General features: G+C 34.1%; 1 protein-coding gene across 3 annotated transcripts in view; it reads right to left on the minus strand.

Annotated features, from left to right (window-relative positions):
- Window positions 1-589: 589 nt before the first annotated feature.
- The window catches only part of LOC132757710 (protein dispatched homolog 3-like), a 41,719-nt gene continuing 24,394 nt past the window's right edge, over window positions 590-17,914 (minus strand). For all 3 annotated transcript variants that reach the window (XM_060749065.1, XM_060749066.1, XM_060749067.1), the window contains exons 8-19: window positions 16,624-16,766; window positions 16,073-16,248; window positions 14,395-14,559; window positions 13,376-13,560; window positions 12,299-12,497; window positions 11,715-11,950; window positions 9,391-9,544; window positions 8,630-8,796; window positions 6,083-6,223; window positions 5,438-5,570; window positions 4,475-4,635; window positions 590-2,886 (exon numbers count right to left, since the gene is read on the minus strand). In XM_060749065.1, the coding sequence (XP_060605048.1) occupies window positions 2,515-2,886; window positions 4,475-4,635; window positions 5,438-5,570; window positions 6,083-6,223; window positions 8,630-8,796; window positions 9,391-9,544; window positions 11,715-11,950; window positions 12,299-12,497; window positions 13,376-13,560; window positions 14,395-14,559; window positions 16,073-16,248; window positions 16,624-16,766 (2,232 nt within the window). In that variant the 3' untranslated portion in view covers window positions 590-2,514. The remainder of the gene's footprint in view (window positions 2,887-4,474; window positions 4,636-5,437; window positions 5,571-6,082; window positions 6,224-8,629; window positions 8,797-9,390; window positions 9,545-11,714; window positions 11,951-12,298; window positions 12,498-13,375; window positions 13,561-14,394; window positions 14,560-16,072; window positions 16,249-16,623; window positions 16,767-17,914) is intronic.

The following is a 17,914-nucleotide window of genomic DNA, read 5'->3' on the forward strand; positions in this document are numbered from 1 at the left end:
TTTGCACAGTACAAATATTTATTCTTGGAAAATTAGGTGAAGGAACAAACTGAAATTTTGCCAACAAGTTATTTACTATCAAATGATGCTGAAGTCTTGGAAATAAAATCCAGCGCCTTCATGTAAAAAGAAAAACCTCAGTGGAGTCCCTTTAAGCTTTGTAAACCTCAGTGGAGTCCCTTTAAGCATTGTAAACCTAAGTGGTGTCCCTTGAAGCTTTCTAAACCTAAGTGGTGTCCCTATAAGCTTTGTAAACCTTAGTGGAGTCCCTATAAGCTTTGTAAATCTTAGTGGAGTCCCTTTAAGCTTTGTAAACCTTAGTGGAGACTCTTTAAGCTTTGTAAACATAAGCAGAGTCCCTATAAGCTTTGTAAACCTTAGTGGAGTCCCTATAAGCTTTGTAAACCTTAGTGGAGTCCCTATAAGCTTTGTAAACCTTAGTGGAGTCCCTATAAGCTTTGTAAACCTTAGTGGAGTCCCTATAAGCTTTGAAAAACCTTAGTGGAGTCCCTATAAGCTTTGTAAACCCTAGTGGAGTCCCTATAAGCTTTGTAAACCCTAGTTGAGTCCTATAAGCTTTGTAAACACCTAGTGAGTCCCTATAAGCTTTGTAAATCTTAGTGGAGTCCCTATAAGCTTTGTAAATCTTAGTGGAGTCCCTATAAGCTTTGGAAACCTCAGTGGAGTCCCTATAAGCTTTGTAAATCCTAGTGGAGTCCCTATAAGCTTTGGAAACCTAAGTGGTGTCCCTTGAAGCTTTCTAAACCTATGTGGTGTCCATTGAAGCTTTGTAAACATAATAATGCATTGGCATGCAGAGCATTTTCATCAGCTAAATTGAATTAAACAAATTGGAAACTGTATATTGCATCTACCCTATCTTCAAATAAATAAACTAACCGATCTACTTTAAATTATTTGCATAAAAGAGATTCTTTAAACATAAGTATAAAAGACCTATTGTGCTAAGGTATTGTGTAAAATTTGTTCTATAACATTAAATTTTTTAATCAAAATACATGTTTACAAATAATTGTATGGTTTTGCTGATAAAATAACATTTGAAACAAAATACAGTAGAACTTCTATGAGTCAAACTTCGATTAGTTGATTTTCTCGAATGAAAGTCCCAATTTTTTCCCCTATAAATTTTTATCAAAACCTATACATGAGTCAAAATTTTATGTGTCGAATTTTTCTTGTGGTCCGTATAGAAGAAATCGAGTACAATTTACCTTAAATAAGTCAAAAGTCCTTCGATTAATTTGACATCTTGGATCTCAAGACATTTTTCACACCTTTTCTGGCCACGAAGATGATTTTCGATCAACTTGTGTGACAGGTGTTAAATACACAGCCGTGTGTTCTAACAGCCTATGTATGCGTCCACACATATGATAAAATATTCTTATTGTTATTATTCCAATTGCCGTAGGTGCTGTAGTTGTATTTAAAAATGAATAGTACACATTAGTTTTGTTTGGGAACTTCCCTGACCCTGTGTCACATGATAATCAAACTAGACATAATTATTATAAGCTGGTTTAGTTATCGCCCTTTCATTTTCTTTCATCTTTTGTAACTTGATAGTAAACATCGAATGCTGGAAATTTTGTCATTTAATTGAGACCGAATCATAAGTCAAAGTCCCGATGTGTTGAGGTTTTTACACAAGTCCCTTCAACTTCAACTTATCGAAGTTCTACTGTATTTTGTAATAAAACAGCTGAACACCTTTAAAATTATTTAAATGGGATCTCTCACATAAAACAAGATTATATTTTCTTTGTAAAATCATTGTAAAATCTTTGTGTCAGAAAAGTAATAAAACAGTGCCAACCTAGTAACATAATTATAGATATACTAAATATTATTGAACAAGTTGAATTAAATCATAGATACAGCAACCATAATATTGTTTTATTCAACAAGTTTAATCTACACGAATATAATATTTCATTGATCACATATCTAAAATAAGAACGGTTCACAATTAAAAACAGTCATTTTTCATTGATGCGCCCATAGTATAAGCCTTTTAACGCTATGTTTGTATAAAATGCAAATGACGTCACATCAAATTGTTATCACATTTGTGTAATATTGTTTTTATTAAGATTTAAATGGATTTATTACACAGTTGCTATATAGTTTATGTAAAATATAAAATTTTGGAATATTTTCCTTTGAGAAAATCCCTTAATATTCAAAATAACTATGACTACTAAACAAAATTAATGCCTTTAATTAAAATAAACATAAATTTAAAAACCAAGCTAAATCATTAAAATATCCCTTAAAATAAATTTTTGAAGGGCAAGAGGTGGGTTTGAATAAATAAATGCCATAAAAAAGATCTCTTTGTGTAAAAGTCATGGTGATTTTAATACAAAAATTTTCATGAAATACAAAACTTTTTTACTAAACAGACTGGTATATATAAAAGATGTTTTTAAGTAAAAAACAAACTAAGAGCAGTTGTAACAGGTAGGTAGATAAAAGTTTCATATTTGTCTATTTCGGGAATAAAGAGCCCCCGTTGGGTCCCGGTATGTAGACACCGGCTTTTGACATAATAAACATGGCAAGAATACTTAGGACAATAACAACATTGGTACCGAGTGCCGATTTTAGCGTCGATTTCCAAGAGGGGTTAAAAAAGGCCGGTGCTATCGTACTAAGTAAGGCCGTACACACGGTCAACGAATATAAAATACAGACTGAAGTGTTGATTGCAATGATTTGGCCGAACTTTGCAAATGGTTGAATCGTGGTTTGTGTCAGTGGTAATGCAGCAATAATCGTGGTAAGGGCGGAGCTTATAACTGACACGCCTATATGACTGAAAGTTGCCCTTGTCCTCCATCTTCTAGCTTTACCAGCATCCTGTAATACACAAATAATTACAAAATATTTATTAGAACTAGTTTGTAAGTGGATTATCAAAGAGCACACACACACATAAATGAAATTCAAAACAAATACTGTAAAACACTTATTATTCGCGAGAAATTTATTTTCGCTAATATTCGCGAGTTTTTTAAGACGCGAATTCATATTTCTCGCGAATATTTCACTTTATCTATACACTTGTCCGAAAATGAACACTATCCGAAAATGCGTACACATGGATTTATTTCTGCGGGAAAGTATCGAAGCCATTTCTAGTTACATCACGTAGCTATTCAAGTGTTTCAGAATGACTGTTTTGGTATTTGGTACAAATGCTTTAGCACCTGCGAGTTGTTTGTATCATTTCTATTTATTGTATCCTTTTGTATTGTACATAGTTGAAGCCGGAGGGTAAACATAATTGTTTACTACAGGTTAGGCAAATTATAGTACCGTTTAATTGATTTTCGTCTGCTTGCCTTTGAATGGCTAATCAGTTAAACTTTAACACTTTGCATTATTCGTAACAATGCTAGAGGTACGGAGTATAATCAAGGACAATACATGGGAAACACAGTGAACACATATCTAATAATTATCAAACTTTGTTGACATATTTTTAGACAGAAGGTTTCACTTAACAAGAAGATTAGCAAGCTATCAGAAAAATCAATATGGATATAAATGCATCGTCGCACAATAAACGACGCAAAGTTATTGAACGGACAGGACAGAAATTATCCGAATCACATCGGGTTTCCGGTTTCACATTTTTCGGGAAGACGCGAATTCATGTTGACGCGAAATAATTATTTTGGACATTTTGCCTCAAATTCGCGAAATAAGGTTCTCGCGAAAAATAAATGTTTTACAATACTTAAGATTTCAATTTTGTTCATTTTTGGGGGTTTGTAATAAAATCAATTCAAGACTTTAAATATCATATGGCTATTTCTAGCATTACTAATGAAGGAATACATCAAGTGTCCTCTAGTGTCTTATTTCAGGCACAAGTGGTCGTGTAAAAAAAACCATGATCTTCCATCAGGTAGCTGGTTAACTTTCTCATATGAAAGAACTTAAAAGTCCCTGGCATGATTCAAACTAACAAATTGTTTGACATCATCAAAAATAGTCCAGCTAAAAAAATGAACAAATTATATTTGAATAAAGAACCTGCCTTATAATTGATCAGAGTATAAGGTGAATACAAAATGCCGACATAGGCAAAGAAACTAATGTTAAAGGGTGTAAGGCAATAATTGGTGAAATACACTATAAATATTTTGAGAAATATAAATGTCAAAAATTATAATAATGCTATGAACATTTCCTAATACCTTAATATAAAGTTCACAGAATAAAAGAAGTTTCCTTACAACTGGAATAAATCCACTGCTATGTTAAAAAGTGTAAAGACATAACTATGTTCTGTATTAATGCCATACAGTTTCACAAAACTTTACAAATATTATTCCTTCATATCTAATACTTCAATAAAACTCCTGTAAAGATACATGTATAAACAATTACACTTACAATTTCATACAGCCGAGATATGACTTTTTATAATTTTACTTACATTTTTAATGGGACAAGATTTACATGCCAGTATGTAGCCTTCTACCAGATGAACACAATAATCGACCGACGAGCCGACCAATATTGATAAAGAAATAGCTTCCACACCGCCAATCTCCCAGCCAAGGACATAAAATATCCCCACTACCAAACATACCATTTCTATAATGAAAAGACAAAATGAGCCGCGTCAAGACAAAACCAACATAATGGGTTTTCGACCAGCATGGATCCAGACCAGCCTTCGCATCTGCGCAGTCTGATCAGGATCCATGCTGTTTGCTATCATTTTCTCTACTTGTTATAGGGTTTGTAAGCGAACAGCATGTATCCTGATCAGACTGCATGGATATGCAGGCTGGTCTGGATCCATGCTGGTCGCCAACCCATTTTGTTGGTTTTGTCATGACGCGGCTCAAATACAGTTATTTGGCACTTATATCAAAACTAAGTTGAATAACCTAATTTATACATCATTAAGGCTAATCACAACAAAAGAATGATCATTATAAAAAAAAATTTTTTTGCATGATTTAAACCACAATAATACTGTCTTTAGACGTAGATTCAAGATAAGTCACATGAACGAATTGCAAAATTTCGACACGAGATAATGCATATTCCAAAGGGGAGCCTGGGTGTCAACATTTTTCAAGTATTCCAAAGTGTGTCATGAGTCAAAATTTTGCTGATTTTCACTAGTTTTTGTATGGTTTTATAATTGTCTATAAAGGCCACGATCAGCCTTTCCCTTGTATGGCCTTGACCACAGGTTTGACTGTATATGCATTTTATATAAATAAATGTAAATATTAAGAAAACGTGGAAGGGATGAAGAAAACACATTAGGACCACCAGAGTAGGTTTAAGCTACCATACTTTATCTATCAACCAGATTCGGTCAAACAATGACCTTCATCTGGAAAATACCCCAACAAAAATGTAAATATTGTACAAAATTTACCTGTTATACTAATAAAGATGACCAGAAGTAATATAATATGTCTAGTAAACAGCATCACTGCTACCATACATATAACCATCGACAAAACTACCCCATAGATGGCGCTGTTCACAGCAACAATCTCCATCAATACCTGTAACATTAACATGGCAACATTATCAGTTAACAGGTTTATCTGACATTCTGACATTTACAGTATTATAGACATTTTTCATCTGACATTCTGAAGTGAAGAAATCTTTAATCTGACAGTCTTTATTAAATTAATATACATGTTTATTAGCTGTAAGTTATAATAGAGCTATAATGATTATGCAGATATTCGGTTATTGGCAAATCAGACCTTGACAATACGGATCATGTAATCTCTAGTTCTATGATCACTAAATCAGTGATCACACCTAGATCTATATAATTTTATATATAATTTTTTTTGTTGAGTTCAATGTCGCGCCAAGACATTATAGGTCATATGGCAACTTTTCAGCTTTACTGGTGGGGGAAGTGTTTTTTTAAAGCAGAGCGTTATTTCAGAGTTGATTTTAATCAAGACAGCAAACAATACCAATAAAACAAAGGAATAATATTCTACTCAGAACAATTCCAAAATTTAATCGAGCAAAAAATGAATAATCTGTGACAGACCTCTGGCCAGAATTCTGATGTTTGGAACATATCAACTAAAGGACTGTTGGGGTCCAGCCCCTTTTTCACTTCATCTAAATAGTCCTCCCACTGCTGGTACTCTTTGTAAGCCTCAAAGTAAGATTTACTCTTTGATGTTTTCTGTAGAAAAAAATTCACAGAGTACAGTAAATGTACATTGGATTAGCCATGTCAAATTAATATACATGCACAATAAAATATGTCAACAAAAACTAAATCTGAAAAACAGTGAAATCATTCGTCATCAAATTGTTTCTTCCATGACAAATATAACATTTTCCTAGTTTATCTGTTGAAACGTCTTAAAGAAGGTCACCCTTGAATTATTTCAGTTCACTGCTGTTTACTGTGTCAAACCACAGAGTCAAACCACTGACCTGTAAGCTAGCTTGATAGCTTCCCTTTTATGATGCTCACGTAAGGTCCTTTGCAGGATTAGAATAATCAGTGGTGAGAGGCAAGTGATGCCAAATTTAGAAACTCCCACCCTGAACAACTTGGTCATTGAGGGCCATACAGTTTAATCCATTACATGGGAAACAAGAGCACCGCTAGGCGGAGCAGTATATGCCCGAAAGTGATTTTTTTTAGTAAGCATAAAGCATTATGGGAAATAAATAAAGTATGACCTCCTTCAAAAATCAATCCTCCTTTAAAGCTGAAGAACTTTGTAAGTAAAAGTGACGGATGGACAGAAAAACACCAGGGCTATAACATTAGCACATTTTTTAGGGCATATAATTAATATACTTAATATAAATGATCATGAAGTTAGACAGTTGTAAAAGGGGTCATGTTTTTGACTTTGCTGTTTATCATATAAAATGTTACAGCTGTAGGTTGATTAATACTTAAGTTATACAGGGGAAACTGTTTTTAGTTTTAAGGTAATACAATGTAAAAATGACCTTGACCTTGTGACCCCAAAATCATTAGGGGTCTTCTACCAAATATGGACAATAATCCTATGAAGTTTGAATATTGTGGGCCAAATGGAAATTAAGTTATGCTCCAGAAACTGTTTTCAGTTTTAAGGTAATAGTAACCTTGACACTGTTTGATTACATCTTAATAATGAAAGTGCATATTGTATTCATGATTAAAACAGCACTTTTTTTAGTATAACACATTCATTTTTAGTATATTTTGGCTAATAGCGAGCTCGACGAGCTGGCCCGAAGGGCCTGCTCGCAAAGCGAGCTTTACGGTAACGCGAGTACCTGCTAAGTGATGGTTTTGAAAACTTTCGTCCAAAGTATCGAATTGGACACATCGCAACCTTTCGAATTTAAAGCTAACGATCAAAACTGAGGAATTCTGACTGAAAACGGATGTGTAGACTGGTCACCCGCGCACGTCTATGGGAACCATAATTGGACAGGGAACCAGAATAACGGAAGCTGTGTATAAAAAAATGAAAATCGAAGGCGCCATTTTGTTTGAAATCTGATAAATAAAAACAATTTTTTGTCGAATTTTGTTGTGAAAACTATCTAGAATGAAAGAAAATGGTCTAACTAAGAAAATGAATCCGAACACCAATATCTTTTATTCAGTCGTTAACGCTGTACAGACGTTTAAAGTATTGTTTACGTATCGTCACAATGTAGCGCCAAACAGCACGTGCAAAACAAACAAATCATGTACGCTATTTTAATGTCGCAAACGTTTTAAGTTTTACATTTATTTCACTTTAAATAATCTTTATTTCGCTTGAAAAATTATAGAGTGAAATAAAATAAACAAAGTTTTATCAACGTTTTCAAAACTCGTTATTCATTACACGACAGGAGTGGAGCCATATTTAACACAGTACGTAGTACGTGTGACGTCACACGCACTCGTCACTGCATTTGAAATAAAAATGAGCGATTATTTCATACTATTTCACGTAAAAAGTACATCGAGCTCGCTTTGAGGCTTTGCCTTTTTCATATTATTTGGGTATTTCTTGCTACCCAAATATGGTGTGGCCAACTGGCTGTGCTCTGCCTTGACAATAGTTCATGTATGTAATACTTTTGTTTATTTTATATTGATTTACCTTTGGCTTTTAGCATGGTTGTGAGCAATAAGGTTAAACAAATTGCCCAAGGAAGCAACCAGACCTGTGAACTTTCATGTTTCTTAGCACGGGCCAATCAAGCAAACTTGTGGTCGATTTGTGACTGTCTAAATTCTTATAACATTTTCCAAACAAAACCGCCATAGTAACCATAAAATAAATGTTAAATCTTATAAATGTCAAACTTGGCCTCCCAAAACACATGTAAATCGAAAAATCATCAACATTCAAGATGCGGAAGTCAATATACTGTGCTAAGACCGCCATTTTGGTTGTTTGATTTACCTCCCCTTTTCCAGACTAATTCCCGTACCTTCCCGGACTTTTTTATGTATCAACACTAATTCCCGGACTTTTCAAGGCCGGGAGCTCCTGTTTTCAAATTCACGGACATTTCCCGTTTTCCCGGACAGCGTGGGAACCCTGTGTGTAATTATGCTAATAAACGTAATCACACTTACTGATTCAAAAGCAAATGCCAGCCATAATATAGCCGTCCCATCAGTGGTTAGTGCACCTAGAGCATGAGCAGGTTGCTGACTGTTATAGATATAGCCCACTTTTGGTAAATCTCGACATTCTTGTACGTTGCTCAGTAACAAGGCCTTTAATGTGAACGGTAATGAATCTGAAATATAAATTGCATACTCTTTTTATTATATTATGACAGTAAGTTATGCAGAAGAAGAAATAAGTTACATTATTTGATGACATACGAATAAACATGAAAATACAGCCAAAATGAAATAATTATGACCCATCATGCTAGCATAATATAGATCTCCGATGGTTTAATTCTCCAATAAATCCTGTAAATAAATTACAGAATGTTCCAATGAAAAGCATGTCCCCACGGACATCATGGTAATCTGAATATGTACCAATAATATAAACGTTTCTATGGTTTTTGACCTATGATTCGTACTAAATGATACAATAGTTATTATCAGTAAAAAAAACTTTTTGAATTCCATATAAGTTCATCTTAGTACTATAATTTTTTCGAAAATCCAAAAAATTTTAGTACCATGATACCCAGGGCAACAACCTATATAATAAAGTAAAAATACTGCACATTTTTTTTGGTGGATAACAATTTTGATAGAATGATCTAGCTTTATTGGGGGGGATGGTCATTTAATATTTAACAGAATCAATCTGCAGCATATCAAATTAAACTCCTATGTAAACAAATAGATGTATAACATAATAATAAAATTACCCATAGGTAAACACTGGGCACTGCCATTTCTGACTAGACGATCATTTCCAGCTATCTTCTTACACAGTTTACACAACTGTCTCATTCCCTCTAATATACCGCTATGACTGAAGTTAAATAATGATGAAAACCTGTCGTCAAACTTCAACTTGCCCTGAAAGTACACAAATCAAAATTTAATACAAATGTAGTCTAAAAATAGCTCTGAAAACAAAATCTTAATCATTTAAAGGGACTCCACTGAGTTTTTTTGATATGACTGTACTGTAATTTTCTCGAGATACATGTTACATCTAATGACAGTCTAGACCAAAATACTTTGTGTGCAAAATGTCAGATCATTAATTTTGCTCTCTCCAATTTTCCAGAATAATTTTTTTCAATTGTGAAAATAATCCAAAATTGAAAAGTGTAATGCAACCCCTTTGAAGTTTCCATTCCACCCCTTTTTTTGATTCAATTCGGACCAATAATAGCACAAACATATGATTTGCAATTTTTTACTGAGTATACTTCTAAATATTTTTTTTTCATATCTTAAAGGGAGACACAGGCAAAATTTTCATTTCTTAATTTTAGAATTTTTCATTCATTATTCTGTAATGCCCTCAAAATAAATCTATTAGACAGTCAAAGGAACAAAACTTTTCTCCATATAAAGAATAAAATAGTGGTTTCCTAACTTGACCCGCGTGGGTCAGGTTAGAGCGCTAGCATTTCACAATAATTGTCAAAGTGAACTCTGGAAACGTTAAAGAACATGTCAAATGAATGACTTAGGCTTGTTTCAATCATACTGTATCCACAATATCTGTTATTGTAACTTCAAGGGTTTGTTCAAGTCACCTGACTTGATTTAAAACTATTTGGTGATTCTATTGGTGTCTAAATTTTATTCAACATATATAGATATATTTACCCTTCAATCCCAAAATATAAAGAATTTAAACAGAAATTCATACTGAAACTTCAACAAAAGTCATTTTTGGATGATTTAAGTACATAAGATCATTTTAATATTTTTGTCATTATTTTGCCTGAAACACCCTTTAAAGTTTTAGGTGCCTCTGTTGATCTATGTGTACAATTCAAATCTTATGTTCTAAGGCGACCGCCTCCGTGGTCGAGGGGTTAGAGTCGATGACTTCTAATCCAGTTTCCTCTCTGGCGTGGGTTCGATCCCCGGGAGATGCTTTGGTAGTTTAGCGCAGAGGAAGGTAGTCTAGTACTGGTGTAACTCTCAAGGAACGATGGTTAGGAAACTACCCGCCTATATGACTGAAATACTGTTGGAAAAAGGCGTAACATGAAACAAACAAACAAACAAACAAACAATGTTCTAAGGCATTTGGACCTCAGTTGAGTTCCTTTAACATAACTTGGAACTGTTCATACACTCACATTAAAATGATAATGAAATAAATTCAACATTTTCTTTAAAGGCATTTGATCGTTAAATCGTCAAACAATGGGCATGGTCAGCAATTTAAAAACCAATACCACTAGAACAAAACAAATGTTAATATACTAAATGATTGGCAGATGAAAATGGATTCATTCTTTAATTGTTTAGAATGACAAAAAGTGTATCATCGCTCGTTCTTGCATAAAAAACTAAGAAGAAAACATGTATAAGTAGTAAATAAAATCATAAAAGCAAGCACCATTTTTGCAAGTTTTTAATAAGCATGACTCAGGGCACCATGTAAAAAAATATAGCAGACTGCACTGACAGCCCTGGTAACTTTATTATCAAAACATAACTAGACATCAAACTTGCACAGGACACCAATTTAAACTCTTACCCCACTAAAATTATGTAATGGCCTTTCCTTGCTTTGTATATTTGACAGCTTATTATCTTTTATATTTTCAGTCAGCAGTTAAGATCCAAATCAAATGGCATGAACAAATATGTGCATAGGTTTGCCATCTTTAATGGAATATTAATTGAGCTTGATTTCAGAACTATTAGATAGGGATATCACCTAGGGTTTTGTGAGCTATATTCCCTAAGGCTATGGGCATGGTTTAATTTAAGATAAGAACCATTAGATATATCACCATTGGTTTTGTGAGCTTTACTGTGTTCTCTTAGGCAATTGCTGTGAGTTAATCTGAGATAAAAACCATTAGAAAGGGCTATCACTGTGAGTTATATGGGCTTAATTGTATTTCCAGAGGCTTTCCCTGTGAGTTAATTTAAGATAAGAACCATTAGATAGGGATATCACACAGGGTTGTTAGAGCTTTACTATATTCCTTGAGACTATTACCATGGGCCCCAATTATAAATGGTAAAACTGATGAAAATGAAAACATACCACATTACTTGACATAACATGAGCAACATCAGATGCCAACCAATGAAAGTCTTTCACTCCAAAAACAACATACACAGTTGCGCCAGACTCCAGCAACGGTCGTTCTTTAGGATGACTACAGTCTCGGTCCTTACAAACATCATAATCCTCAGGTAGAGATTTTGCTGTAACTTTGGTTTCCTGGTCTGGTTTGCTGGGATAATTTGGTTCTGGAGCTAATGTCACCCAGGGCTTTGCTATAAAAATGATTCAAAGATTTCAATGAAGTGAAATTGATGCCAAATATAAATGTATGCATATTTTTGTTCCTCTCAATTGACACAATTATTGAAAACCACAAATGAAACCTGGAAAATTCAAAAAGAATTTTCACACTAGCATGATTTTTATAGATATCCCCATCTGAAAATTGGACAGAAATGGCTTTGATGACCATCATCCTTTGAGTTAACTATCAAAAGTTTTGATTAAAGTTTCTAAAATTTTTAAGGTTATTGTACTTAAAATGGCAAAGGCATTTGGGACATTGAGTGGGCAACCTTTCACACTTGCAAAAAAAATATCTGTTATTAAAAAACACTTACCTGTGATAATATCAGGTTTTCTTGTCGTGGTGGGGCGCTTTTCTGTGGTCACATGATAGGTGGGTGGTATTTTATGGGTGGGTTTTGCTGTAGTTGATATTAAAGGAGCCTTGGTTTCGGATTTGGTTATGGGTTCCATCCAAGGGACTGTCTGGGCTGTAGATACTGGTGCTGGAGTTGTCTGTTTGATTTGTGTTTGCTGAAAAATATTAAAGGCCCATTATGCCCCAAATTGCTTTTTTATTAAAGGCCCATTATGTCCCAAATTGCTTTTTTATTAAAGGCCCATTATGCCCCAAATTGCTTTTTTTTTTATTAAAGGCCCATTATGCCCCAAATTGCTTTTTTTATTAAAGGCCCATAATGCCCCAAATTGCTTTTTTATTAAAGGCCCATTATGCCCCAAATTGCTTTTTTTATTCAAGGACCATTATGCCCCAAATTGCTTTTTTATTTCTAAAAAATCATTTGAGCCGCGTCATGACAAAAACAACATAATGGGTTTGCGACCAGCATGGATCCAGACCAGCCTGCACATCCGCACATGATCAGGATACATGCTGTTCGCTTACCAACTCTATTACAAGTAGAGAAACTAATGGCGAACAGCATGGATCCCGATCAGACTGCACGGATGCGCAGGCTGGTCTGGATCCATGCTGGTCGCAAACGCATTACGTTGGTTTTGTCATGACGCGGCTCATTTTATTTTTTGGTGTCCTGTCATAGTTTCCTGAAAAAGTAACTCATTGATTACATAGCTGATCTATCGTTTGTTTTGATTGCTTATTAGAAATTTTAACAGTTATAGTGTATGGTAGTCAAAATACTACTTTTTTTTGGTGAAATTTTATTTCATCGAGTGAGCTTTAAATACAGTATTCTATTAGTCATGTCAGCTTCTGACATTTTCAAAAGTTGTTTATTTCACACAAGATCAGTATAAAATGTGTTTGATTTTTTAGGATTTCATTTGAATTTGATAATTTTACTTTTATTTATAAGGAAGAAAACATATTTAAAAATTATTACATATTATTTTGTCACAGCCAGGTTTGATATGTGTTGTTCACTTACTTTATTGACATTATAGATGGCCGAACAGTCGTAGCATTCGACTGTGTCTATTGCACTAAATTTGGATTTCAGATCAAGCAGTCGCTGCATGTTGGTGTCCTCTCGGAAGAACTGCGGTGGTTTTGTGGATGTCTTCAGTTGAGTCATAAGCCCCACCGACACGCCAAATAAAATGAGCGATACAACTGAAATGAATGAAAATCAAAACAAAAATGAATTTCGTTAATTTTGCTGCGGTTAATTATGACAATGCACTGATAAAGTAAGGTACCTTTAACAACTCTGAAAACTATTAACTATAGAGTAGTTTTAATCAATAAGACAATTCTCAATGCCTATTATCAAAACAAGAGACTGGGTAACGTAAAATTTCTTAAATTCAAAAAGGGCCATAATTCTGTCAAAAGAGCGATCAGTGATCACATGTGTCGCTTCAAGATAGCCGTAACTTGGCCAAAATGATTCAATCTAAAAAAACTGTGTAATATGCACAGGAATTTGAACTATCAATCAATCTTGTAAAATTTCATGGAAATTGCATTAGTGGTATAACAGGAGTAGTCCAGACAAATTTAAAAATTAAAATCATTAAAGGGCGAAAACTTTGACAAAAATCAATGAACTAAAAATGTTGATGAGATGCACATCTAAACATGGTATTAATCATTCTCCTTCATTGATGAAATTGCACCAGTAGGTTACTGAGGAGTAGTCCAGTCAAACTTCTGTGTAGCTGGCAACACAAGGGCAATAACTCGAACAAAATTCATTAAAGCAAAAAAGTGTATATTATGAACAAGTACTTGACCTCCTAATCAATCCTGTAAAGTTTCATTGAAATTATATTAGTGGTATAAGAGGAGAAGTCCAGACAAGCTTTATGAATATGAACTTTTCATTCAAGGGCCATAACTGGGCCAAAAATAATTCAAGTGGAAAACCTGTGTAATATGCCACTTCACCACTTGTCAAATAATAAAATGTTATACAGTTACAAAATGCACATTATAATACCTTACCTAAAATGATATATCTGACTCTAATGATCGGTTTGGCCATGCCGTGGTAAAGTAAAGCTTGTAGTTTATTCCCCGTCTGTTCTTCTGTCTTTCCTGCTCTATTATCTCTGAGTACTACCAGAGGATCTGGATCCACATGTACCAACTGTTCATCTTCAGTGCCGTCTGCAGCAGAAAATAAGCTGTTAATAAACAACTGTTTTTTTACACTGATTTTAACACATTGTTTTGACTTTACAGTCAAACTTGTTATTAAGCAACTGCTCAAGAGACAAGGGATTGGGGAGAATTTAAACTAGTTGCTACAGATAAAAGTCACTTAATGCAAACAATTGCATGAGCAAGATTGTATGTTGGTGGGTTGATCCAACAAACCGGTTTGCCTAGAAGACAAACCAGTAATTACAAATTCATGCAAGTATTTTACTTCTAACTCACATGATTTCTGAATCATTCTGATTCAGCGTAAAGAATGAAATGAGCCCAGCAAGACAAAACCAACATAATGGGTTTGCGACCAGCATGGATCCAGACAAGCCTGCGCATCCGCTCAGTCTGATTAGAATCCATGCTGTTAGTTTACAAACCCTATTACAAGTAGAGAAACTGATAGCGAACAGCATGGATCCTGATCAGACTACCCAGATGCGCAGGCTGGTCTGGATTCACGCTGGTCGCAAACGCACTATATTGGTTTTGTCATGGCACGGCTCAAATAATCGTAAAACTCAGTGTCCGAAATCAATGGTAATGGAGAAATTACGCCTTGCGGAGGATGGAACAAGCCACCACTGGATAACTTATTCTTAGGCTTCCCTATTGTACTATGAGGGCAGACTGAAGAAGAAATTTCATGATGAAAATCTGATATCCACCTGCCTTTGCATTTCCAAATTGTAAATTTCTAAATTTTATTTTTATAATAATTATTTGTTCAATTTGCTTTTCTAATGTGAAATACAACTGTAATAGAAAGAGCATCCAAACACAAGGCTATCTGATTTGTATGAGAAAAATGTAGTCAATCAATGAGCAAGCCCTATTTTGATCCCAGAAAGACAGTGCTGTAACTTGAGTGCCGGTAACTTATACCTGCACTCCAGTTAACACACTATGCATGTATGGGTATATGATTTAACTCTTACACAGTTCCAATACGAAGTTTGCCAAACTATGATACAAATTATGTTTAGAGGACATTTTTGATACAGTGCTTTGATTTGTTTCAAAAATATTTACAGACGGTTGAAAAAAAGCAAACATTTAAATTGGTGATCTATTCAACTTTCTCAAAGTATACCAGCAAGCCAAAATTGCTGACCATAACTGACCAAATACAATCCACTTTAAAAGAATATAAGTCACTGATCAATATACAGACACCCTGTTGGTCAGACCCTATCTATCCCCGGCTGGAACCGCCCCTGTGAAAGGTCAATTTAAAACCTTAATTAATCATATATATTGTTTTTAAACCATTTCCACAAGAGCAAAAAAAAATCCAATGAACCGTCAAGTCTCGAAAATATTTGAGACCTATTATCTATTTACTAGAGTGGTTCAAACCATGGGGATAGGGCCTGACATCCAAAATCAATATACTTTTGCAGTAAGCCTAAAATCATATTTGTGTCAAAGACATATCATGAAACTTTCACATGTAATTTTGTGACCATACCAACATAAAACGGAGAATCTTCCATTGTAAGCATGGGTACATCATCATCATCTTCATCATCAACAGTGGTCTCCCTTGGTATGGACACCTGGTTGCTATGGTTATTGTCCATAAAGTGGGCCACATCAGAAGGCAAGGTCAATTTACTGCACATGCTTGATGGCAGACAGCAGCAACTGCAATGAAAAATATTGAAGTTACCATGACTTAACTGTGATATATATATAATCTCATGAGGAAATATGGTTGGTAACTCCAGCACAGCTCATACCCATAATCCATTGGTTAAGAAGCAGATATCTTTACCTTAATGCCATTCGTCCCTCATAATTTGTCTTAATTTCATTGACGAAAATAGAACTGTGAAACAGATTATTTATGCCACCAACGCCATAGTGACACACTATTATACAAACACATCTTAATATATATGATGAATTTTTGAAATAATTGATTACATTCTCTCATACAACTTGGGGCAAACATTTCAAAGTGAGTTAAAGATACCTTTGGAGACAGTAAAATCTTGCAATGAGAAATCAATTACTTACATGACTCGAGCAATGGCTGCCTCACATTTACGGAAGGAGATGTACCATATATACAAGACAGGTGGCATTATCAGCATCACTGTGATCCAACAGTTAGCAACTATCAGTGACATAAACAAGCCAAAGTCATGTACAGCAGGTATCTTAAATATAAAACCATTTAACATTAGCTTTAAACCATACAAGATTTACACAAACCATATAAAATGAATGCAAACCATACAAAATTAATCCAAAATTTTCAAAATTATTGCAAATCTTACAAAATTATCCAAAATCATATAAAATTAACCCAAACCTTTCAAAATTATCGAAAATCATACAAAATTATCATAAATGATACAAAATTAACCAACACTTTTAAAAATTATTGCAAATCATACACAATTATCCCAAAATTTTCAAAATTATTGCAATCATACAAAATTATCCCAAATCATACCAAATTAACCAAAACCTTTCAAAATTATTACAAATCATACTAAATTATCCCAAATCATACAAAATTAACCCAAAGCATTCAAAATCATTGGAAATCATACAAAATTATCCCAAATCTTACAAAATTTACCTAAACCTTTCAAAATTATTGCAAATCATACAAAATTATCTCAAATCATACAAAATTAAGTATAAAGATTCAAAATTATTGAAATTCATACAAAATTATCCAAAATCATACAAAATTTACCCAAACCTTCCAAAATTATTGCAAATCATACAAAATATAGCTCAACAGTCTGACTAGTTTCTTTATTTTGGTTACATGGTACAGGCACCAAATGAGTAGGCTCTAGACTTGATCCCATAACATATAATACAAGAACTGTCGGAGGACAGTAACGCTCGACTATTCGAAAATTTGTCACAAGGGTGTTTCATTGAGTATAATAATGCTTACCTATATGAATACATAAAATTGTCCGAAAAGGTACAAACTCTTCAAGTTTCAATACATTCCCTTCAGTAGTTATGGAGAGACAAGCTTACATGCAAAAACTTTACCAAGAATTCATGAGTCGAAAAAGGGGCATAATTATGCAAAAAAAGCAAATCAGAGTTATGGGACTTGTACCAATCATCTTAGATAATCACAGAGACCAAGTGTGTGAAGTTTCAATCCAATCCCTTCAGTAGTTATGGAGATACCAGCTTACATGCAAAAACTTAAGCAAGAATTTCTAAGTCGAAAAAGGGGCATAATTATGTTAAAAAGCAAATCAGAGTTATGGGACTTGTGCCAATCATCTTAGATAATCACAGAGAACAAGTGTGTGAAGTTTCAATCCAT

Source organism: Ruditapes philippinarum, unplaced genomic scaffold, assembly GCF_026571515.1.
Source record: "Ruditapes philippinarum isolate M1 unplaced genomic scaffold, ASM2657151v2 ctg3361_1_1_1_1, whole genome shotgun sequence".
NCBI classification, from domain to species: Eukaryota; Metazoa; Mollusca; class Bivalvia; order Venerida; family Veneridae; genus Ruditapes; species Ruditapes philippinarum.